Raw genomic sequence first — 24,303 nt, forward strand, 5'->3', positions numbered from 1 at the left:
TTACTATGGTAACTAATAACTAGCGTTAAAAAATCCCAAAAACGCGAATTATATTGAAAAGAGTAATTTCGAAATATTAACAAAATTATCGAATTTAAAATTTAGACAAAGAATATCCCGAAAAATGATTTCATTTGCTTTATTTTGATTTTAGAGTTTTGATGTATGCCAAACCGTTTTTCTAAAATAATTTTAGACGTACCTTTGATTAATTCAGTTCAAATTCGATTTTTAATTTACTTCAGTATTTCGCTAACTGATTCACCTTACACAATACGTTAAAAAAAAAACAAATGATTAATTAACGTGTATCCACGGGCTACAGAGTAATTTACAGGGTGTTTGAATTATGTGTCAAAAAATTTAAATTAATGCAATTTCAGGACAAAAAGCCAAAAAACTCGCAGACCCGTGTTAACTCGACCCCATTAAAGACATGGCTAACCCGTCGATCAGTGAGTAAACGTAATCACAGAGTTTATCAAAACGCCAAGAAACCCGCAGACCCGAGTTTGCCAACTCGACCCCATTAAAGGCATGATCAATCCCTGGATCCGTGAGTGGAGTCAGGGTTAGTGCAAAGACATAATTGCAATAAAAACAATTTGCAATTTATGAGCTTAATCTAAAAATTATAATTTGAAAAAAAAAGTTAGCTAAATGTTGAATAATATATAAAAGATGTTTTTTAAATGAAATATTTGTTGTTTTTGTTGAACTATTGAAATAACTCCAAATAGCAAATAATTAAAGATATATTTCTATAAAGAAAAGTTACATTAAAAGTAAGATACTTTGATTACTTATCTTAAATTTTTTTCTTAAACTATCATCGATTTATAAACTAATTTTTACAAAAATAAATTTAGTACACGTTTCCCTTCAATACAGCTTTACTCATAATTAAATTAAACGTCTTCTTTACTTCATAACAAATAATTTGATTTGCTTCAACATCCAAATGTGTGTTTAACGATGCTTGCGATTTGCTGACACGTCCAAGTAACATTAATAAATTAATAACATCTTCAATTAATGGAGGAAATGCTTCACAAATCCGTACTAACGATTGAAGTATTGACAAAAACAATTCAGTTCTGGTGTCAATCGGAAGAACTGCAAAAAATTAAATTTTACTGTTAGATAAAATTTTGAAAGTTTATCGGAAAATAAAGTTGCGTTAATAGATTTTGACACGCTTATAAAAATACAAAAGCTAATTATATGAGACTATTATTTCTATTTTATATTATTTTAGATGGATTACTTGTTTGGCTTTGTAACTTCGTTCCACCAATGCAAATCAATGTCAAATTCTGTTAACAAACCGTATTGAAAACATACCTCCCAAAAGAGTTGATAACGTGTTAACTGCCAATCGTGATACTGACAACGCCTTTGGTAATGCATATTGTACGGCAAGGTGTGAAATTAAATCAACTGCAAATATTTGTTTCTCCAAAGACGGTTGACTAAGTAGTTCAGGTATAAAATCCAAACAAATATGCATTGACGGTATCCCAGACACTGTAACATACAGTAAATCACGAGGATATCCTTGAAAATGTACCAATTTCGCTAGAGATGGATCCGCAATGAATACTTGATGTAAATATGAACAAATTAAACTACGTATTTCACGCAGAGCATAAATTTGACCCGGTTTCATACGATCTTCATCAATTTCCATACATGCTTCCAATAAAATTTGTACAGCGGCACTTTCTTGAGTCGCAACTAGAGCTGTTTTTAACTCCTCTCGTTCTGATTCGGATATTGTTGGATGGCCAGATTTATCTGAATTCGATTCGTCTAGCAAATGTCGTGATAATTGACTACGTGATGCAGCTAGCGATGCTTGTAATACACGAAGAACAATGGTCAAAATTGGAGCACATCGAAACACTCGGATATCGCATCGCAGTACTTGCAAGGGGTCTACCATAATGTTACGTTGCGTAATCATTAAATTTTGTAAGTACGAATTATCATGTAACGCGTTTATAGACATTATCCATAAACATCGGGGTAAAACCGTATTTAGCCGAAGCCAAACTTGTTTATAAAGTTCTTGAACGTAACGCGGAATATCACCTAGCGTATGTTTAAAGAAACTGGTAAAAATTTCTGCTAAGGGCCATATATCGATTGGTTTTTTCTTTAGCATCTTTTTTAAAATGGTACATATTTTTAGTGGACATGTTTCAATTTGTTCAAAAGCTTCGATCAAACTATGTTTTGAAATATAAATTTTGTTACGGTCATCGGAATAATTTTCGTCAACATTTATCCAGTCGTCCACTAGTGACAAATGTGGGAAATGTGTAGCTAGAAGTCTTAACAAAGGACTGAAAATTCCAGCGTAGCTTCCTTGATCTTTTTGCGCTTGTTGTAGCAAGTATTTAATCGGGAGTTCACTTAAAAATTCTGTGCTGTAAATTTTAACTTTTCGCTCATGTGACAAATTATGCGCATTTGTTAAACGCACATCTTCGTACAACAATAAATAGTAAAGGAGTAATAGCTGAGCAGTTAAACTGGGTTTTAAAGAAGACATATCTTCAATATTTCGGAGATCTGCATCCATTTCGGTTATACTATATATTCGCTTTTTCGAATCAAAGTATTCACCAAATACAGAATTTTGAAAAACATGTCGTATTTCGGATTCACTCATTGGTTCGTTTGTATGTTCCGCAGCACCTTTTGCGTTTGGAATTAAAATTGAATTTACGTATACTTCAATCAAAAGAGGTAAAACGGGATGAAGGGGGCATGTTGATTCACATATTTGTCGATAAATCCAATTTTTAATTGGAACTTTGTGTTTAGAAAATGCACGTGATTTCAAGAGTTGGTAAATACAGTGAACTGGTAAAAACCCTGGAAGATTAGCATTTAAATTTGGTGAGACGGGTACTTTTACTGCATGGGAAGCCACGACCTTAAAATGGATTTTAATATATTAGATAAAGATAAATGACTTAAATCAATTTTTTTTACCTGTTCTGTAAATATTTCTTGGGTAAAAATCTGTTTCATACGAGTCATATTATTTGGACGTATTGGCACTTTCATACCTAGCGTTGAACAAACCAAATCACAAATCGCGCTCAATTGATTACTATGAAAATGTATAGCCATTAAAAGAAGCATTTCTCCAAATGACGCTGTAACTCCACTAGCACTAAAATTTGCGAGAATTAAAATTAATCTGGTGATTTTGAGCACTTCGAATTACATTAACTTACCATTCAAAGTAAGCTTCTTCCTTAACAAGCCATTGTACCCATTCAATACCTTTCCGTTCATGCTCTGGTTGAGACGCCAAAGCTGGACATGCTAATAACATACATAAACCGATAGATACAAATCGTACTCCTGCAGGTGTCGCGGGGGGACGAGATGTCAATAATTGAATTATGTAGTTAACTTCATCTTCTTGAAACCTAAAGAAAAATATAGATTAGTATTTCGAATGCAAATCAACATTTAAATGTACAAAATTCTTACTTGATACCAGCAATTCCTCGCAAAGCACAATACAGTCGTAATAGTGCAGAAGCTTGCACCACGTGGCTCTCTGGTAAATGAACTCCATTAGACATGTTGATGATATTTTGTAATCGCTTTAGAAGTTCATCTCGAAGTTGTTGTAAGGCTACATGACATTCACCTTTCCGTTTTTGTCCCGTACGTACAAATAATGTAAACCAATTGCGGACAACTTGATCATTACTGAGTAATAATCCTGATATGAAAGCAACAACATCACTTTCGCTATCCAAATCTTCATGAAGACTAAGTGTGACTGCTAAAGCTGGCAAGCGGCTTAATTCGGCGCATTTTTGACGTACAGCTAAAGCGTAGCCGGGATTCATTTGGCAAAGTGCAAGAAGAGCTTGCATTCGCATTTTTCCACACATTTCATCATTATCGGATTTTTGGATTAAGCTCGTACAAACTAGAATATTACAGATAGACACGTTAAACTTATATAACACCATTCTTTTTCGTCGGGGATTATAAGTTACGGTTTTTATTTAAACTTACCTTCTCGGAAACAGTAAGGAAAATTCGCGACCACCCAACTAATAACAGTAGGTCCATTTTTCACATGCAAAAGAGTTTCCACAATGTCTTGTATATGCAAAATGGATGGCAATTCAGCCAACGCAATGCAAATAACGTCTGATATTTCTCCCAGATACACCGTATTATCAAATAAATCGCTATGTTTGATCAAAAATTCCGAATTCCTATTTTGAACATTCTCATGTATTTGTGATTGAATAAATAATAATTCACTTAAAACCAATCGTAATCGTCTAGGCGAGTCACTTCGTTCGAATTCTAATGCTAAGCCAGTTGAAAGGTTTTCGATTAGAATTGAATCTTTTTGTGTACTTCCCAATTTTTGTCTCAATTGTTGTTCTTTTCGTACGTCGATTTCCAACATGTGAAAATCAATTGATAATAGAGCAACGATTGAGTTTACAAGCTCAATTCCTGACAATAAAGTCAAAATTTCTTTGCGTTCGTTAGAACATTGTCGCGTTGAATCTTGTGGTGATATTAAACTCATTCGAACTAAACATGGTAATATTGGTCGAATCTCTCGCTGAGAACATTTTGATAGTTCTTCCACATCTATATTTTGCAAAGCTTTAAAAATTCGTGCTGTTACTTTTTGATTCATTTTTAGAGCATCACGGCGAATCCGGTATTTACATCAGTTTACATTCATTTTTAGGTTATAATTAATGTCAAAAGCATGACAATCATGATTTTTTGGAAAATGTCAAATCGAAATTTGGTAATATGACAATCATAAACTTCGAAATAAATTCGGGCAAACGTAGAATAGGTCACGTTGTTTTAGATTTTAATAAATGTTCATGTACAGATAATAAAGACAATCGTAAAGTATGTGAAATTCAAAATAATTTCAAATGTCTTTCGCTAAGACGAAGTGATTCTGGAGATTTTATTCGTAAAAAAGCATCAACGAAATTGAGGAAAACACCAGTTTTACGAATTGATGGTTATTTATTAAGATTACTTATAAATGAATTAATTATTTCGAAAAAATTTCGAACGAATTTTCTACATAAATATGAATATTTTTTGAAAAATCATTGTTGTCAAGAAAAACTTAAAATCCGAATCGATTTACAGTCTTCGAATAGTGAATTTATAGATTATACATGGTAAGAGGCAATGCTTATTAATTATTGTTATGAGCCTTCATTTCGTAGAACAATTATTTGAATTGATTGAAAATTCTAAAAATTCGATAAAGTTAAACAAAACAGCATTGAAATTTTTTAATGATACATTTTTCTATTTTCAGGAACGAAAAACTCACTTTACTCTGTTTGGAACGACAAGAATTAGATTTCACAATGTCATGGCTATCAACATTAGGTGGTGCTTTTTCAGCTTTAGGTGATCATTTTATAAATTGTGCTGAAATTGCGGGTAAAATATCCTTGCAACAATTTAAATTAGCTATGCGTATTGGTGATCCATTAACGGTAGCTCGATGTAAATTATATCTTAGTTTAAGTTTAGTACAACGAGAAAAATTTCGTTTGGCAAAATATATAATTTTGGAACAGTATAATTTAGCGAAAAGTAATTCAATTATTGATTATCGATTAATTAATATGTGTAAAGGTATATGGGCTAAATTAAAATACGAAAAGAAAATTTATAAATTAGGTCAATTAAATAAGAAAGGTCGAAACTCATTAGTCAGAATTCAATAAAGATTTTGTTAGAAAATAATATTGTTTTTTATTTGAAAGTTTTCCCTCTTATCATAATCTTTATTTTGCAATTATTCAAAAAGTTATTCCTCGTTTCTAATCTAAAAATATAAAATAAAATATAAAATATACATTTCCACAAAAAGTATTTATTTTTTTTGTGAACTTAGTGCATAAACTGTAAAATCGTACAAATGACTTTATTTATGTGCCGGTATAAAATTTTGAGCAACATCGATGGTTTTTTGCAATTTGTGGGTACATTGATAAACCAATCGGGTTCATTCGCAGCTCATTTTTTTCGTCTTTTTACGGCGCCTAAGCTTATTAAAAGCTTTTTTATTTTTAACTCAATCCGTCGTTGTCTGACGCGAAAGACCGGACTAGGCCACTTTACTTTTTTTTTGGACCCTTTCCGACCATCCAAAAATGTTCGGTTTCAGTTTCTTCAATTTGTATCATAATTATCTACTTAATTCAATTTTTTTCTCCGAACTCAGAATTAAAAAATTCAAAAAGTTAATTTGATCACACTATTAATATATTTGTTCTAGGGAGAGTTAAGCCAATATAGTTCACTTTTTTACGGCTAACCCTTATCACAAGTTACGGCTTTTATATTAACATTTAACTAAACCCTAAACAACTCTAAACTTAAAAGTACAATACTTACGTTAGGCGTCGTTTAATAGTGTTTCTAAAATCAATCATTCTGGGATATAAAAGGGAACAATAAGGTTAAAATAATATAAAAACAGTACGTAAAAGTAGCATAATTCCAGGTTTATTTTTTTGTTCAGTTTTTTTAAATTTTTTTTTTTGTTAAATAAAATTACAATTATTTTTTGTTCATCATCAAAATGTTTTTCTTTTTTCTTTTTGTTGAGTTTGATTTGTAATAAAAACGCAATAAATGCTTATCTTAATCAGTACGTTTTTATATTGTTTATTTTTGTTTTTTAAAAGTTTACTTAAATTACTTTTTTATATTTATAATATTTATAATTAATTAATTAAAATGTACATTTGTACTTTCAATTGGCAAGTGTACCCATTGGATCCCATGCTGGTAACACAATTGGTGGTTTATTTTGCACATCTAAAACTTCTTTTGATACATATTTTTTGTCGACAACCACTTCAAATACGAATTCTTTGAACCAGTTAGCAGTCATCATAAAATAACCTTTCTCACCGCGATCTTCACCCCATGAATTTTCAACACGGAATTTTGTTACTTCTTTACCCTAAAAATAAAATACAAATTATTTGACACATTCTTTTTAATATGTTTTTATTAATTTGACCTGATATGTTTTGAAAATAAACAAATTTACGAAGCCTATTTCACCCACTCTCTCAATTTCTTTAAATCTACACAACTTTTATTATAACATAGTACGGTTTAAAAATGCTCCGTGTAGAAATTTGATTACGGACGAGCGGGCAGCTAGGGTTAATCCTAACTAATTTGCTATAAAGAAAAAACCTTTTTGTATGGGTTTTAAGTAAGTCCCGATAAGTTGTATAAGACATAAGACGGTGATAAAATACTTCTAAGCCCACCGAGTCTAGTTTTATTCGTTTATCAATAACAACATTATATTTGGAAAAATATTTACCTGGCAGGAATAGAAATAAATCAAGAAAATAATGCGGTAAAAATAAGTTTTCTCAGTATTTTCTTGCAAAATTCTGTGAGAAATTCTTAGGCGAATTTTTGTCAGATATTTCTTAATGGGATGTATTATTTATTTTGGAAATTTGATGCCTGGTTTATGATCAACAAAGAGTTTTCGGGCCATTGAGACTTTCGATCATCACATGTTTCATCGAAGTGTTTTTCCGTAATGATTATATGAGGCTATTTAGAATTTTTTTTTTTTTTTTGGGGTGGTGGGATGGTTCATTCGGGCCATGCTTATATAATAAACATCAACCCTACCCTATCAAGGTTGCCTTCAGTTGACCACAACTTTGAAGCAGGTTAGCATAAATTTACATATTTTGGTGTTGGGGATCTTATTATAAAAATTAATCTATTTTTCAAATTTTAAAATTATGATAAATATTTCTTAGTATTAGATGAACGTCAGTAACGAATAAAATTTCCGTCACTGACAATCCTTTCTGAAATTATTTGCTCCGGCGCCTGTAATTATCATTAAACTCTAACCAAAAAAGAAAAAAAAAGAAAGAAAGTTGGTTAAATTGTGTTGCATTGTCGTTTAAAAATAGAGAAATTTCACTATTCTGAATTAATACCAAAACTTTTAAACTTGTAAAAAAAATTACTCCTAATAATCTTTTCCTTTTGCTTCGATCTTTCATTTGATGATAAAGTCCTCCCGATACACATTTATTCCACCGAAGTGGATAACACGATGTCGTATGAACTTTTGAGGAACGAGAAACTAAGGGCTAAATAATATAACATCCGCATAAGGTACAGAAAAAGAAAAAAAAAAGAATTATCACTGACCTTAAAAGATACACCTGTAAATACCATAGCATGAGACATCATTGATTCGCCGTATAATAAACGATCAGCTTTAGACATTCCTAATTGTATATCAGTACCGAAGACCAATTTAAAATTATGTCTGAAATAAAATAACAAATCTTAACAACTTACGAACAAGTTTTGAAATTTTAAATTAACAAAACTTTCTCGCGCACACTATCGTGCTAGAAAATACATACATTTCTAAATCTTCAATGCCCGGTTTTGATGCTAATCGTTTAACTACTTCACAACCAAACCAAACAGCTTCACCATTTTTAATACTTTCTGCAGCTAATTTCATTAATAATTCAATTGGTTGATTATTGTATATAATTGGTCGGCCACCCACAACATTACCCAATAAATCTATGGTATACGCTTGACCAAATTTATTATTTTCTCGTGGATCGTTTACAAGACAAATCTTAGAAAAAAAAACATCAAAATTATTAAGTCATTGTACGGCAATTTAGAAATAGTTCAGGGCTAAACCGATTTTGAAAAGGGGATTTGAAGAAAAATTCTTAGCAGTGTGTCGTTGGTTGGAAAATTTAGTATAATTTATAAGTAAATGAATAAAAATTGAAGAGAACCTGGAGAAAGTCCCGGAACAGAGGTAAGGTAAGTGGAGCAAAGTAATCGTTTTGAGGGATTTTTACGATTTCCGACCAAACGACACCTCCAATTGAAAAAAGTTAAATATAAAAATTCTAAACAATCAAAATATCTACAACTTTTGTATTTACCAATTTAAAACATAACCTCAAAATTGCGGAGAAAAACCGGTTTTGTTTATTTATTTTTTACCGGTTTTAATCTATATTTTGAATGATTTTCATTTAAATCAAATCATTTTTGTTGCAGAAAAAAATTAAAAACAAAAACCGGTTTTTTGTGTTTTTCTCTATAAATTTGACATTATGTTGGAAATTGGTACACACCAGACCTTTTCATGTAATTTATTTTACTTTTATCAAACAGCGCTTTTTGCTAAAGATAGAAGATATGTGATATGTCTTGATTGATATTATTTGTCCGAAAGTGCCCGAAACAAAAAATAATCATTTTTTATTTTAAATGAAAAGCTTTATATAAAAGGAAATCGTAAAATCCCTCAAAATGGCTATTTCCCTTCCTCCACCACTCTACTGGGACTTTCTCCAGGTTCCCTTCATTTTTTTCATTTACTTATAAATTACATTGAATTTTCCGACCAATCACATACTGCTAAGAATTTTCTTGTTCTCAAATAGGTTTGGCCATGGGCTAAAAAGCAGCTGTAGAAACTGTCTATTGTGAATCGTGCTAGAGCATGAGGATCAATTTAAAATTCCCCGATTTAAAAATCTTTGTGCTTTAACTCTTAGAACTTAAGCTAGTTTTAGTGCTTTTATATCTGAATAGCAAAAAAAAAAAATTCCAGTTCATTTTTCCATAGAAGAAAAATAATATTTTCTACAAAATTGTCAGAAATCGATTCGAAAAATCAACAAATTAACAGTTCTACAATTGCTTACGTAACTAAATTCTATATCAAACATACTTTATCATCAACATTAAAAACAGGTTTAACATATTTGGTATAAAATTCTAAAGGTGAAATAGGTCCAATTGATTGATAGTTTTTACTTTTATCATAATATTCCCATGTGAAAGTATCATTAGGAATACCTAAACATATTCCAACAACTCGATAAACTGTAGACATTTGTTTATCAATTTTAGCTTGTAATTCTTCATCGGTGCTATCATTAGCAGCCATATCTCGCAATTCTTTTGCAAATTCCCGTAACTGTAAAAAAATTAAAAAAATGATTAAATTATTGTGTGGGAACTAATAGTACTTAAGGATAACTGAATTTACAAAAATTATAGTTTATTCGCTTTTTTCCCGTGTAAATCTTATTTAAACAGTAAACCAATAATTAAACATGAAATTATAGCCCTAAGGGGGTGAAAATTAGAGCACCTACTTCAAATTTTACATAAACATTCTTTAACACAATAGGGAATATTCATGTATTTTTTTTATATTTTTAATTCATTGTTTACACCGTTATAACAGTGTAAAAAATATAAATACTGCTTAAAAATGCTGTATTTAAGTGTATAAAAATATTTAAAATACATTATAATTTTGAGATATTTAAACGCAGTTTTTTGGAGCTCTCTATTGATGACGTATAAGTACGTGATCTGCCAATTGGTGACAGTTCAATTGCATAATTTACACTTTAAAAAAATGAATTTACAACACAGAATTTACACTCGCTATCATTAAGTTTTCTAATAAAAAGCCGTAGAATAATAGAAATCAATATAATACTTGGTAATACTATGCAAAATGTAAGAAATTAATACCATACAATATGTCAACAAATTTCACGAGCCAGTACTATGATGTCACGTCCGTTTAAAAATTTGAATTTCCCGTTTTAGAAATTTTGAATTTTTCTCACTGAGTTTGTACTTTTATTAATTAATTTTAAGTAATTAAAAAGTAATTAATTACTAAAATAATGGTTTAGCTGAAATGTCCAGCCAATAAAGTTACGGAAAAAAAATATTTGAACCAAATTTAAATTTCAGGAATATTCCCTATTGATGAAAGAAAACTTTTGTATTTTATTAAAACTCATCGCCTAGCGGGGTTAAAAAAGGTAGAAAGAACTTTATCATTTTTGTTGTTAGAAATGTAAAAATTGATATATGAGCTCATGGATTGAGAAAAATGTTTACCGTATCAATGAAAATTCATTCTTTAAGGGGATCAAATAGAATATGAAAGTTTGTATGAAACTCCGTCGTTTTGGTGGTGAAAAGGGGATGATTTAACTACTAAACCGATTGGCGATTTTAACAATTATATTTCACCAATAGAAAGTTCCATTATCCGTGAGTATCATACGCTAAATTTTATTTCCAAAAAAAATTAGGGTTCCACAACAAAAAATTAAATTCATAAAATTGTGAAAAAAATGGAGGATAAGTGAGGGTTATAACACGGTAGGCTGTTTGTAAAGTTGAAATTGCTCAGCGAAGCGGGTGGGTATATGCTAGTAAAAATATGTAATAAATAAACGCATACGACGATTAGCAAAAAGACTTATTTGTATCTTATTATATCAAATATTTGTGGTTCAATAAAAATCAAATTCAATAAGCATGTTTGCGTCTTACGAAAGCTTAATTATAATTCCAGAAATTTAAACTGACTTACTTTGCTCTTTAAAATTGCATTCAACCGAACACTTTGTTCACAACTGAACGTTTCTGGAAAACATTTCTTTGGCATTAAACCATGTTTATTAATTAAATTCACCAACATGTCCCATTGTCCACCATCGGAAATTGGATCATTTAAAAGAAATGAAACTAATCTACCATCGATTGGTTCATTACGTTTAGCCGTTTCAACAATGTTATTTAAAAAAAAGTTACTACGTTCTATTTTATCCCAAAAGAATAAATACGCTTGGGAGAATTCAAATTCATCTATATTTAAACTTTTCATTAATGGTATACGCATACAATTTAACGCTGCAAATAGCCAGCATCTTCCAGAATTTTTTTGATTTGTAACTGGTTTACCTTCACTCTCCACCTATATCAACAAAAATATTTAATTAGATAAATATCGAAGAACATTAATTTTTGGATAATTTTACCTTATGTTGAAAAATATGTAAAGGTTGTTCGACTTGTTTTCGTACTAAACATACATCGAATGGATCTATTCGGGAACAAACATTTTGCGCTAAGATGTTTTTTGAATCTTGATAAAATGTTGAACGATATTTGTCTAAAATTTCTTTTGTTAATGCAGCTGTAAAAAGACATTGTATATCGGTATCAAATGAAGTCATTTTAATGTATGCAATCTTAATTTCGTGATGAATAAGTAATTTTTTTAAATCAGGTAAATGGTTAAATACATTTTTTTTTTTTTTTTATCTTTCTTTCATGTTTTTTATTTATATAGTTAAAAATTTATTTCTGTTTTTTGGCATAGTTTTTTTTATGGAATGCCAAATTTCATGGCTAAGTTTACTTGATTTTAAAAATAAATTTATAAAAAAAAAAATTGAATAAAAATTTTTTACACTTACTAGCCTCCATTTTAACAATTTACTAATGAATGATGTGTATTGTTGTTGTGCGCATGAATTTTTATTTTTTAACTTAGGCTTTTCATGAAATGTAACGTGTCATCATAATATTTTCAACATTAGGTGACTTACACGCACGCACCTCAAAAAGTAAACAAATTTTTGGAATAGCTCTCAATTTTATTTATGATTATTTCAAAATAATTTTTATTACTCAATATTTAAAAAAAGAAAATTAAGACCTTGAAAAATTCCTCTCTTTGTTTTAAATTCTTTAATTAACACTCAATTGCAGAAGTATGTGCTAGAGTTAGTCCAGGCCGAAATGTATTTATGCTAAAATTATGCCATTTATAGCAATCTTATAATAAAATAGCAAAGCGAAAAATCTCTAAAATTTTTCGTTATTCAAGTCAATTTACAGTCATATTTTTCGACCGTGTGTAAACAACTTCGACCCTATACGGATCGGATCGGGGCCAAGATCCTCGGATATGGATACAGATACGGATCTTTGGTTTATAAATTTCTATATTTCGTTTGATGCATGCTTAAACTAGGTCAAAATCAAACATAAATAAAGTAAAAAATTTAGATATTGTTTTCTAGAAGCAGCGACTTGCATGTGATGCATCGAGTTTTTTTTGTAAATTCAGTGTAGAGCATTTTTATAAATTAGGCTTTTTCGACTGAAGATTTAAAAAGATCCACTAGAAGGCAACACTAGTAGATACATATGTTTTAATTTTCTATTGTTGGAACATTTGAATTTATGAATTTTTTTTTTCAGTTGTTAAATCGGATCTTCGCGATAAATAAATTCACTGCAAACATTTTTCTTATCAACTTGAGATTCGATAAAAGATGCGTTTTACATTACTGCCATAGAGAAATCAAAACACATGTACCTACCTACCAGTGCTGCTATCTAGTGGATCTTTTTTAATCTTCAGAGGAAAAAGGCCAACAATATAGGTAACTCTTTTCTCAAAGAAGCGTCTTAAAAAAATGCGGATAGTGAGTCAAAAAAATTACGTTTCGTCAAATATTTGGTCACCGGTTTTAGATATAAATCATTTTCTAAATATTGACTCATAAAATACAAAAGTCGGGTCTATTTAACGATTGAGAATGCAGTCCGTTAAAACCATTATAGTTTACCGCTTTAGACGTCACGTCACGTACTCGCATAATTTAAAATGGACTAGCAAAACTTTTTCTCTCTAACTTCACTCTCTAGCAAAATATTTTTTAACAATTATTATTTCTGACTAGACTATACTTACTGATTTTGCATTTCTGAATATGTAAATAAATAAATAAAAATAAAGCTTTTAATTAGTTTACATAGATAATAAAGTATACTTATTGTTTCTGGTATTCTAATTATCAATTAAAACCAGTGGCGGATTTACTTTTCTGAGGCCATAGGAGGAGAAAGTCGTCCAATCCTCACGTATATATTCTACATTGTGTAGCTATTTGTAAGTATTATACTGTATAAAATAATTTTAAAAAAATTACTGTACAAAATTCATTAAATCGTTTTGCAAAGTATTTTACTTTCTTATCTTACTTTCAATTTTAAAAATTAGAAAATTTCAGCACAGCAAATATGTTGTCACAGAGCCGGGTTAAGCCTTGGTGGGACCTGGGACTTGAAGAGAAGGAGCCATTTCAAGGAAGAGAGGGGTCAGAAACACAGTAAAAAAATAAATTTTTATTCAAATAACCAGGTAGAATACATTTTTTTGTGTTAAAAGATCTATTTTGCAACGAGAATAGAACACATTAAACTTAACTTTATTATTACACAGGGGCGTAGCTACCGCCGTATTTGCCGTATCAATTATACGGGGCCCCCGGGCCACGGGGGCCCCCAAAGTGTGTAAGGAAAAAGAATAAAAAACTTTCTAATTAATTTTATTTTACAAATGACAAAATTCTATAAAGCAATTCCTTTTTTTCCCGCCTTAAGACTAAATAGACTGTGCCAATTAAGAAATCAGAATTCATTTAATAGTTTGCTAAATGAATCCAAAGATTTAGCAAAAAAGTGGGGGGTAACAACTGTTTTTAAAAACAGTAGGCGAAAGATAACGAAGCGTTTTTTTGATGAGTTATCACAAGATGAGAGAATTTCCGACCCGGAATCCTATTTCAAAGTCAATGTATACTATTGCTGTTTAGATATATTAATTTCTCAAACTAAAGAAAGATTTCAGAGCCTTTGCAACCTGAGTAGTATATTCGAAATATTACAACCGGAGAAACTCCTATCTTCTTCAAGCGAAGAGATATTAAACGCTTCCGGAAAACTGTCTGCTAAATACAGTAAAGACATCTCACTTAATCTTTGTGACCAATTAAAGGCTCTAAAAACATGCTTAAATTCCGAAATTAAAAAAATTTATTCCATTAAAGAACTCATTGAATTATTGCTAGTAAAATTCAATAGTCTTGCATCCAGTTTTCCCGAGGTAATCACAGCATGCTTTTTATTCTTGACCCTTCCAGTTACAACCGCAACGGCAGAAAGAAGTTTTTCAAAATTAAAACTAATAAAAAATTACTTAAGAACTTCGATGGGACAAGAACGGCTGTCAGACATCTCACTATTGTCCATAGAGGCAGAAACTTTAGAAAAACTAAAATCATCATCAGCCATAAATGATTTAATAAATCAGTTTGCCGATAAAAAGGCAAGGAGAGTGAATATTTAAAATTCGATTTTTATTTGTAAAATGGGTAAATTATGTGATAAATAAATATTACTTCTCACAATATTTTTTTTCTTTTGTGAAAAATCTTTACCTCCATATAAGGGCCTCCAAAAAAATTTTTATACGGGGCCCCGACAAGGCACGCTACGCCACTGTTATTACATATATTTCTTTCTGAATTTTACTTCAGCGAATTCAGAAATTAGGTCATAAAAACAGAGGGTTGGTAATAAATCTCGTTCAATGTTGAGTCTTGATAAAGCAGACAATGTTTTATCAGTTGTCGTTGATTTGTAAATAAGTATTTCTTATTCGCTTTTAGACAGAAAATGAATTTTCCGTGGTATAGATAACATGAATCATGAAACGTTAATATTTAGAACAATTTTGTTTCCTATCGAATTTTACAATCTCCTTTTTTTTTTTCGTAATTTTTCCAGCAGCATGTGGGATCCCAATGTCTGTGGTGCTGAAAAATGTTATGGGTAGGTATCAAAACTAATGGACGTTAATATGAACAACCTAAGCAGGAAACATTTGCTGGCGCCGTTTTTTCAGCCTTCGTAAATCTAATTGATGCCTGCTTATGTGGTGTCCACCCGTACAAATTTGTCTTTTACCTTTTTTCAGTCATCATAAATCAACTTGACATTCTCTTATCTGTGGCCCTTCTCATAAAAATTTTCCTTTTTTCACTCTTCTTACCCACCACACACCTTTACATCTCACGTCCTAGACGGTCGCCCAAGCACCCCTTATCCAAACGCCGCTACTGGGCACGCCACACATAACGTAAAACTGTTTACGTTATTTTAACAACGCACACATTATGTTAATTAGAACTTGTAATATTACCATACACCTAAGTACCTACGCTAAGCGCATGACTAGATGCCAATTTGACGTTTGTTCTTCCGGCGCCTCACATTTCTCTTGCGTTTTTAGGCTTAGCTACGCCTATTGGTGCGATTTTGATTGGATAAGTAGTCATTACCTTAAAAGGTTATGGTTACATTGAATCCAGTAAAAATTATCCGCTTATATTTATTGCTATAACTCAAAAGGTCTAAAGGTTCTGTGCTAGGATCCCAGATTTGACCTCTTCAATCATGGGCGTGCCCAGCTTTCAAATTAAGGGGGGGGGGGTTAAAATAGGATTTTTGATCTAGAGAGTGGAAAATCAGAAATTTTTTCCTAAAAATTTCATAAATTTATTAGAAATTTGGCATAAACACTTAACACTAAATTATTGGTAAATTCAGGTTCAGGAGAGAGAACCTGCCATCTCCTCATCACACCCATACTTTAAGGATAGTAAAGGTTTGTTAATTAAAAAATAAAACAAAATATCAAATAAATTTTTATAATATACTTTTATAATTTTATTCATTTTAAAGTTTTTTGAAATATTTGGTTTTTATATTTTTTACAAAATTTCTAAAATCACTATTTATAATAATGTAATATCTATTGCCTATATTTACTTTAATTTTTTTTTTTAATTTATTATATATTTTAGAAAAAATATAATTAAATTAAAATCTTCAATAAAAAAATTATTTTAAAAAGAAATAAATTATTAATGAATGCAAATTATAAAAAATTAATTAAATAAAAAATAATTTATTTTAATAAATTTTACAATTTTTTTTTTTGTATTTTGAAAATATATATTTCATTTTTGGTTGACTAGATTTTAATAGATTTTATTTTAAATTCTTTGGAATAATTATTTAATAACAAATTTGTTTTGTGGATGCTTCCAAAATCTTTAATTGTCAAAAATATTTGAAATACAATTTTTTGAATTGATTTATGAGTTATTTAAATTCCTAAGAGTGTTACGAAAAATCATCTTTGTATAAAAGGGCCATTTTAAAAATGATTTATTAAGATTGGGAAAATGTAAAAATTTGTTTGTAAAAATGTTAAAAATGTAATTATGCGGTTTTTGGCACAAATGTAGTTCTATTTTTCGGCAACTGTATAAGCAGTAACAAATAGCATTAAGTTATATAAAACCAAAACTATATTTACAAGTTATGGAACTTTAAAAAGGTCAAACGTGAAACTAGTCTAAGCAATAAATTCAAATTGATGAAATATAAAAATAATGGTTTAAAAAATAAGTGTGATAGCTTATTTAGAAGCGTTTTGCACATAATAATTGCAAAAGTTATAAACAATTAAAGATAAAAAAGAAGGTATTTCAGAAGGTTTAGTTCCAAGTTTGTAACGCTTAAAAATATTGATACTATGAACAAAATTTTGGTGTAGGTGTTCATAAAATCACCTAATTAGTCCATTTCCGGTTGTTTGTCTGTCTGTCGTCGGTCTGTCCGTCTGTCATAACGATTAATTAAAAACGCAAAGGGGTATCAAGCTGAAATTTTTATAGCGTGCTTAGGACGTAAAAAGTGAGGTCGAGTTCGAAAATGAGCAACATAGGTCAATTGGGTCTTAGGTCCGTTGGACCCATCTTGTAAACCGTTAGTTAGTTACATTTTAACATTAACATTAACCGCAAAAAGACCAATTTTCAGCGTTAATTTAAATTATAAATAATGGGGATAGACTTTCGAGAGTGGGAGTTTTTTTATTGAAATTTTCCTCTTCTTTAAGAATTTTTTTTTAAATTTCATAAATATTAATATTTTATGAAATATTGACGAAAAACACACGTATTTTTACGACCATTATTTCTATATTTCATCAATTTGAACTTGTCAACTAGAATAAAAGTTGGAAGGGTTTTGTGTTGTAGATAAAAGACTAATTTTTCCTTTAGAAATTTTCCGCCATTTATATTCAGTAGTCGAAAGAATATTTTCCCGTTTAAATCGTAATCAAAATTTGTTCTTATTACGTTAATTCAAAAAGGAAAAATTAAAACCTTATATACACTTCCACATGCTAGTATTTTTTTTTCAATAATTTGAAACTATTATTTTTGAAGTAGAAATTGTAGTAATTTTGAATTATTAAATATTATACAAATCCTGGACCCAATAAATCTATAAATCTATCCTGCAAAAAATTAGGTACTTATCCAGCCATTTTTGTTTCTATTTCCAGACTGTAATTCAGTTAATATTGTCGAGTGGTGCCACTGTTTAATTTTTTTTTTTAATTAATCGATAAGACATTTAATTGTGCAATATAGTTTCATATTCATTTGTATTATTTTAATAATGGCAACTTCGTTGTTTTAGAAAATTTCCCTTGTGCCATAATAAATTTAATAAATCATTTAAAATGCTCCAAATAAGAGTCTTATAAATATATTGTTTTAAAATTTATAATTTGAAACAAAAATTTTCATTTCTAATTATTAAATTATTAAAAAATTTGGAATAATTTATTGTTTGCAATTAAGTTAAAAATATTTTAGGCAGTTCAATTGATTGAAATTCTATTGAATATTTTTAAGGAATTTTTAATTGTGAGTCGCCTTCTATTTCAGCGACAAATTAAGAAAAAAACTTTCATTTTATAACGTCTTTTTAAATTATTTTAAGGAAAACAGATCTAAGTAATTATCATCATTATAACAGATTTATTTCGAAAATATTCGAGACATAAAGGACCCCCCAATAATTAATCGGAAAAGGGCTTTCTGTGAAACTTTTTCAAACTACTCCCAAAATGTTTTTCCAAATGGTTCTGTTCAAAAGCTCTCACGTCCACAAAATTTTTAGCTACGGGCTATATAACTATAATGTAATGTGTATGACCGTGAGAACATTTTATCAAAATGATCCGAAGAATATCTTAGGGGTGGTTTGAAAAAGTTTTTCAGAAAGCCATTTTCCTAATTATATAGGTACTATAAATATAATATACGTGTAGCTTTGATTACCCGTAGTTTTAAATTAGTCATTCCTAGTCATATACTATAATATATTCGTAGCCTAACTCGAAAACTACCCGTTAAAAATTTTTGTAGCCGTGAGAACTTTTGATCAGAATGATCCAAAGAATATTTTAAAGTGGGTTGGAAAAAGTTCCACAGAAAGTCATTTTCCTATCTTATATTGCGGAGTCCTTTAATTATTTCATGGCTTTTTTAAAATTAAAAAAAAAATGTATAGGTACTTCTGTGTATTATTTGATTTTATTATTTTTGATTTGTCTTTGGAGAGTCGCGTGATATAATTTTTTTGTTAAAAATAAGTTCAGAATATTTTTAACGAGTTAAATTTTGACGCCTGAATCATTTAATCATTTGATTAGTAAATGATAGTATTAGGATTTTTTTTGTTAATTTAAAATTGATTTTTTTATAGAAATTTTATAAGTTATCACTCAAATGGGCAATTTCATACTATATTGTCGTTCACAAGTTATGCTGGCTGCAATCGTTTATTAAAGATCTGTGATCGTTAACATTACTTATTCATAAGATAACGTCATATCTGGATGATATAATCATGATGCTATTAATAATCGAACGCAGTCATTGTGTAAAAAGTTGAATTTAATTGATTAAAAAAAATTTGCTTTGTAGTTTCGATGAATTTAATCAATTTTATTGGAAATGTTTAAAGTTTGTTTTAATGAAAGAGAAAAATAAAATATTTTATAAAAAGTTGTTGGGAAATATACGGTTTGAGAAATTTCGAGAAATCAAATCAACCACAAGAAGTGATTCGCATAAATTGAAAATTACTCTGTGCCAAAAGTAGATAATTTGGACATAGTATAATTTGTAATTAAATTAAATAGTTTAGGTACATGTCTTTGGATTAAGATTTTTTTTAACATTTACAAAATTTCACTTTATTTGTTCCATTCAGAGCTTAACGTCCAAAAAATTTAATCGTTCAAAAAGTACAATTTCATGATTTCACTCGGAAAAATAATACTTACAGTACAGTAAAAAAAATTAAGGAAAATGAAATAAACCGCATACTTTTTGCTAAAACCTGGTGGAATGTGTTTCTTAGGTGTCACATATCATTAGTAAGTCATGAATTACTGGGAAAATGTTTCAATAACCAATAAATTATTAATTAAATGAAAAAAAAATTGACTTACAAATTAATAAATAGGCAACTTGTCTTACATATATGCAAGGATGGATTTAGTCTTGATGCCGCCGTTTTTGCTTTGAGAGGGAGTGTATTACTTTTTTCGGTATAATAATCCTAATATTCTATTATCAGTTCCTAAAGGAGTCTTATAGTTTAAATTAAAAATCTAATTTTTCGGATACTTAGCGACGAGTTTATTTGCTTGATTTTTCAACACATTTGTATCAATTTCAGATAAATTATCAAAAATATTAATAAAAATGTTAATATATATAATGAGATTAATTTCACTGAAAATAAAAATATTAAAAAACATTGAAAAACATTAAAATTTTTCAATTTATCATTCTCTTATTCAAAATAATCCATAGTATTTATCGATCAAGCTTAATATTGATAAAGGCCTATTGATCTATTAAAAAATTAACATTGCGATAAATTAAAAAGTAAATTCAATCATTAGATTATTCAGAACAGTTTATTAAAAAAATTCATGAATTATTTAGCAAAATTTTGATGCCCCTAAAATTGTGTCACTCAAGGAAAGTGTCTCACGTCACGTGCCTAAGCCTAAATCCAGCACTGCATATATGACAGTGTTTGTCAAATAATCAAAAAACTATTATATAGTTATACGTAATGTATAACTTATACGTAATACAAGTTGCCTATTTATCATTAACTAACAATTCATTGTTTATTAACAAATAGAAACATTTGCTCAATAATCCATGCCTTACTAATGATACTTGACACCTAAGAAACACATTCCACTAATTGCATATAGCAAATTTTCCGGTTTCCGACAGCCCCGTTGAATTTTCCTGAATATTCACGATGTCATTTCTAAATGTAAATAAATAAAATATCCGGAATGATATCGTATATGGAAAGCTTGGTATTACCGAACGTTATTAGCGTTTGATAGATCCCGAATACGCTTCTAGAAACCGAATCGAGCGTCAAACTCTGCGTGCAACAAAAGACATTCAATTTTATTATTACTAAATAAATAAAAAAACTTAACAAAATTTATTTATAAACTTATACGCTACTTTCGCCTCGACCTATTTTTGTTATTGGATAAATATATTTTTTTCTTCGTACATAACTTGGCGAAGTTTTTTCTGCTGTACTACTTAAACCACTTAATAATGGTAGAGATTCATTCTTAGAAAAGCATTGTTCATCAATAGGTTTTTGTCGTTTTGCTGCTGCAGTTTTTACATGATTCGATGTTTCGCTTTTCTTTGGACTACGCCTTGGCAATAAGAACCAACGGTCAGTTTTCTTACTCAATTTTTTATCGTAACTTTCTTCTGATTGAGTCGTATTTTTTGGATCAATTACCGAATATTTTTCAATTGATTCAATATTAAAATTTTGTTTAGGTTTTTCGGTATTTGGAGGGCATTCTTTAATTATTGACTTTAAATCGAAAAATGAACGTGAATCCGTTTGTATCATACTTGGATCTAAGTTTACAATTTGTGGATTAAAACTAACTGTTTTTGTTTCACATGGAGTTTTACAAATTGAACCCGAGTCAACTGATGGGCTATTTTTTACAACTTCTGGCTGCTTAACTAAATTAAACTGCATCATTGAACGATTCTCGGGATCAAGTGTTAAATCAATTGCAAAATTTGATATTGTATCTTGATCAATTTGTGGAGATGTTGGGGACATTATCTGTGGAGAAAAAGGTGAAGCCCGATCCGGTAAGCGTGATGAGATAATATTATCTGGACTATAAACGGTGCTAGATATTTGAGGCTTATGTAAATGAACAGGTACTTGCAGCTTTTCAATTGTGGGGGATACACTATATGGATTTAATTGATTTTTTAAGGGTAAATTTAGATGATCTGGTTTTGGAGTTATATCTGTGAAAAAATTTTGATCAAAATGTGTTTCCATATATACAGTGGATGTCGGTTTTGTGGATTTTTTGACACTTTCTGGACTTGATTTTGTACTAATTGGTATTTCACTTGACGTGGAGAAGCTTTTTTCATTCGCATCGAATACACAATCAGTATGATCATAATTTTGGCAACATGATTTTTTGGAAATTTTATTTACAATTGCACTTCCCGTAGGAGTATGCAAATTTATATCAGATTCATATTTACATGGACAATTTGGACAACCACTGTTACATAGTTTATGATCGGAGTTAATACAATGTTTAAAATTAATTGGTTCATCTAAAATATTTTCTGCCGAAGCGAAACTATCCGTTTCTGTACTTGTATTTATAAAACCTAAATCATTCATTTTATTTTGTAAAAACGAGGATTTCGTGATACAATCGTTTTTATTGGAACAACCCTTAATCGCACTCGACGCTGATTCATAACTTAAATCACCTGAAGAATCTGTCCTCGAACTTCCGTTTTGTGAAGGACATCGTAATACCATTGAAGTTCTACCTAATTTTTGAAAATACCGTACACTTTTTATATCATCTGCACACGTTGATAAATTTCCGGCGATTTTTGGGGTACGCCGCATCACTGTTGGAGTTCGTAGCTCGTAACTAGTACTTATCACTTCTGTTAAATTTGTTTTATCACCGAACATTACACCAAAACTTGCACGTGAACTTATACTTGACACTTCACTTAAACTTTCTGGGCTTGCGAGCGGTGCGAGACCAAACCAATCATCGTGTATTAAATCAATTCGACCACCATTATCTAAACTTGAAACTTTTGCACGTAATTTCAACTTTTCTGGGTTTGTATTCATGTACGGTGTGCTGTGATAACTTTTAAACTTGTAAGCTTTGTCGCATTTGATGTTATTTCGATGATTATTGAAGATTGGTGCCGTACTGCCTGGTGCAGAGTTTTTTCGTGCGAGCCCATCATGAACATGTAAATCCGTTGCACCAATAGGAACTTGCCAACTTTGTGGTGATGTAACCAAGCTAGAACATCCCCCTGGAGGGTGATTGTTCCAACTTGGTGATCGACTTTGCATATCAGGATACAAAATCGAGCTAAGTTGGATAGGTGAAATTTTTGATGGGTAATAACTTCCACTTTGTGATGAATTCACACTAGAATTTTGGTACACTTCAACTGTTGGACTTTGCAGACTGGTAAAACTTGTTTCAAGGCATAGCCGATGTGGCGGCATTGGTGATGTCCCATATAATAGATGACATTGTTCTTGATCCATTGGTTCATTGGATGTTATCGAATTTGATGTTTGTCGCTGCGGTTTTCTTGGTCCAAATGTAGTTATAACCTAATGCCGAAATAAATTAAACAATTATATGTCATGATTACTTGGAAAAATAAGTATTCATTTATAAGGGGAAAATAGTCTGATGAGTTTTAGCTAAGCCATTAGAAAATTTTGCCATTATTATCGAGCGCGTATTTAGAAAGTGTAAAAAGCAAAAAGAGTAAAGATAATAATAGAATATTTAAATAACCATTTTCGATTTAATTTTGTGTTATTTATCTGGAGTGCTAATTTTTATGTTTGATTAATAAACTTTTGATTGAAATAATATTTTACAAAACTCGTGTTACTCCCAAGGGAAACTATCGTAACAGTAAATTTTGTGTTTCCGTTGGGCGATTAGGACAAAGTGTGCTTAGTTGACGATATCTTAAGAATCATAAATCGTATTTTGAAGTACCCAAAAAAATTAAGGAACCATTTATTTTCTGCTCCTAATGAATTCGAAATATAATAATTGCAGGGAAGATGTAATCGGATGGCAAAAATTAGAAATATGGTGCAACCATCGTTTCTGTTTTTAGTCTATAAAAGTAAAAAACATAGGCTTTTATTGAACTGCAGAGAAAAGATAACTTTTTTCTTGAGTCACTTACATAAGACTATTTGTAAAAACTTGAGGCGTTTAATTAAGAATGTCCTGGAAATTATTTTGTAATAATTATTGTTTTATAAATATTATATTGAATGTAGGCTCTTTTAGCTTAGCTCGTCAATCAATGGCTCATAAATGTATTCAAATGGAAAGCATGACTAAGGGAAAAATTGTTTTTACTTTTAGCGCAATAAAAGCTTGTAATAATTTTTGTTTAAATTTTTATTAAGTAGTTTTGGCAAATATTTTGAAATTTGGATTTATTGGAATGTCTACATACTTCAAAACATTTAGTCCCTTAATTTTAT

At 30.0% G+C, this 24,303-nt stretch overlaps 4 protein-coding genes across 5 annotated transcripts in view; 1 reads left to right on the forward strand and 3 right to left on the reverse strand.

Annotated features, from left to right (window-relative positions):
• Positions 1–742: 742 nt before the first annotated feature.
• On the reverse strand, positions 743–4,791 carry LOC123300179 (integrator complex subunit 2). 2 transcript variants are annotated; one of them, XM_044882688.1, is made up of 7 exons: positions 4,054–4,791; positions 3,514–3,964; positions 3,252–3,449; positions 3,004–3,187; positions 2,639–2,944; positions 1,345–2,608; positions 743–1,116 (listed from the first exon to the last, which is right to left on the reverse strand). In XM_044882688.1, the coding sequence occupies exons 1-7, from the start codon at positions 4,697–4,699 to the stop codon at positions 866–868; spliced, it is 3,300 nt and encodes a 1,099-aa protein (XP_044738623.1). In that variant the 5' UTR covers positions 4,700–4,791; the 3' UTR covers positions 743–865. The 2 variants fall into 2 exon arrangements, with proteins under 2 accessions (XP_044738623.1, XP_044738622.1); XM_044882687.1 differs by having other exon boundaries at positions 1,345–2,944.
• On the forward strand, positions 4,711–5,771 carry LOC123301206. The gene is made up of 2 exons (XM_044883941.1): positions 4,711–5,210; positions 5,354–5,771. Exons 1-2 carry the CDS (start codon positions 4,822–4,824, stop codon positions 5,769–5,771), a joined length of 807 nt encoding a protein of 268 aa, XP_044739876.1. The 5' UTR covers positions 4,711–4,821.
• Positions 5,772–6,624: 853 nt separating this feature from the next.
• LOC123299752 (bleomycin hydrolase) lies at positions 6,625–12,476 on the reverse strand. Its single transcript, XM_044882086.1, has 7 exons — positions 12,387–12,476; positions 11,946–12,103; positions 11,498–11,881; positions 9,821–10,069; positions 8,475–8,701; positions 8,254–8,374; positions 6,625–7,018 (listed from the first exon to the last, which is right to left on the reverse strand). Exons 1-7 carry the CDS (start codon positions 12,394–12,396, stop codon positions 6,806–6,808), a joined length of 1,362 nt encoding a protein of 453 aa, XP_044738021.1. The 5' UTR covers positions 12,397–12,476; the 3' UTR covers positions 6,625–6,805.
• Positions 12,477–21,186: 8,710 nt separating this feature from the next.
• The window catches only part of LOC123301207 (diacylglycerol lipase-alpha-like), a 70,886-nt gene continuing 67,769 nt past the window's right edge, over positions 21,187–24,303 (reverse strand). Inside the window, exons 13-14 of the mRNA XM_044883942.1 lie at positions 21,572–23,400; positions 21,187–21,403 (exon numbers count right to left, since the gene is read on the reverse strand). Of these exons, the coding sequence (XP_044739877.1) occupies positions 21,187–21,403; positions 21,572–23,400 (2,046 nt within the window). The remainder of the gene's footprint in view (positions 21,404–21,571; positions 23,401–24,303) is intronic.

This window comes from Chrysoperla carnea, chromosome 5 (genome assembly GCF_905475395.1).
Source record: "Chrysoperla carnea chromosome 5, inChrCarn1.1, whole genome shotgun sequence".
Lineage (NCBI taxonomy): Eukaryota > Metazoa > Arthropoda > Insecta > Neuroptera > Chrysopidae > Chrysoperla > Chrysoperla carnea.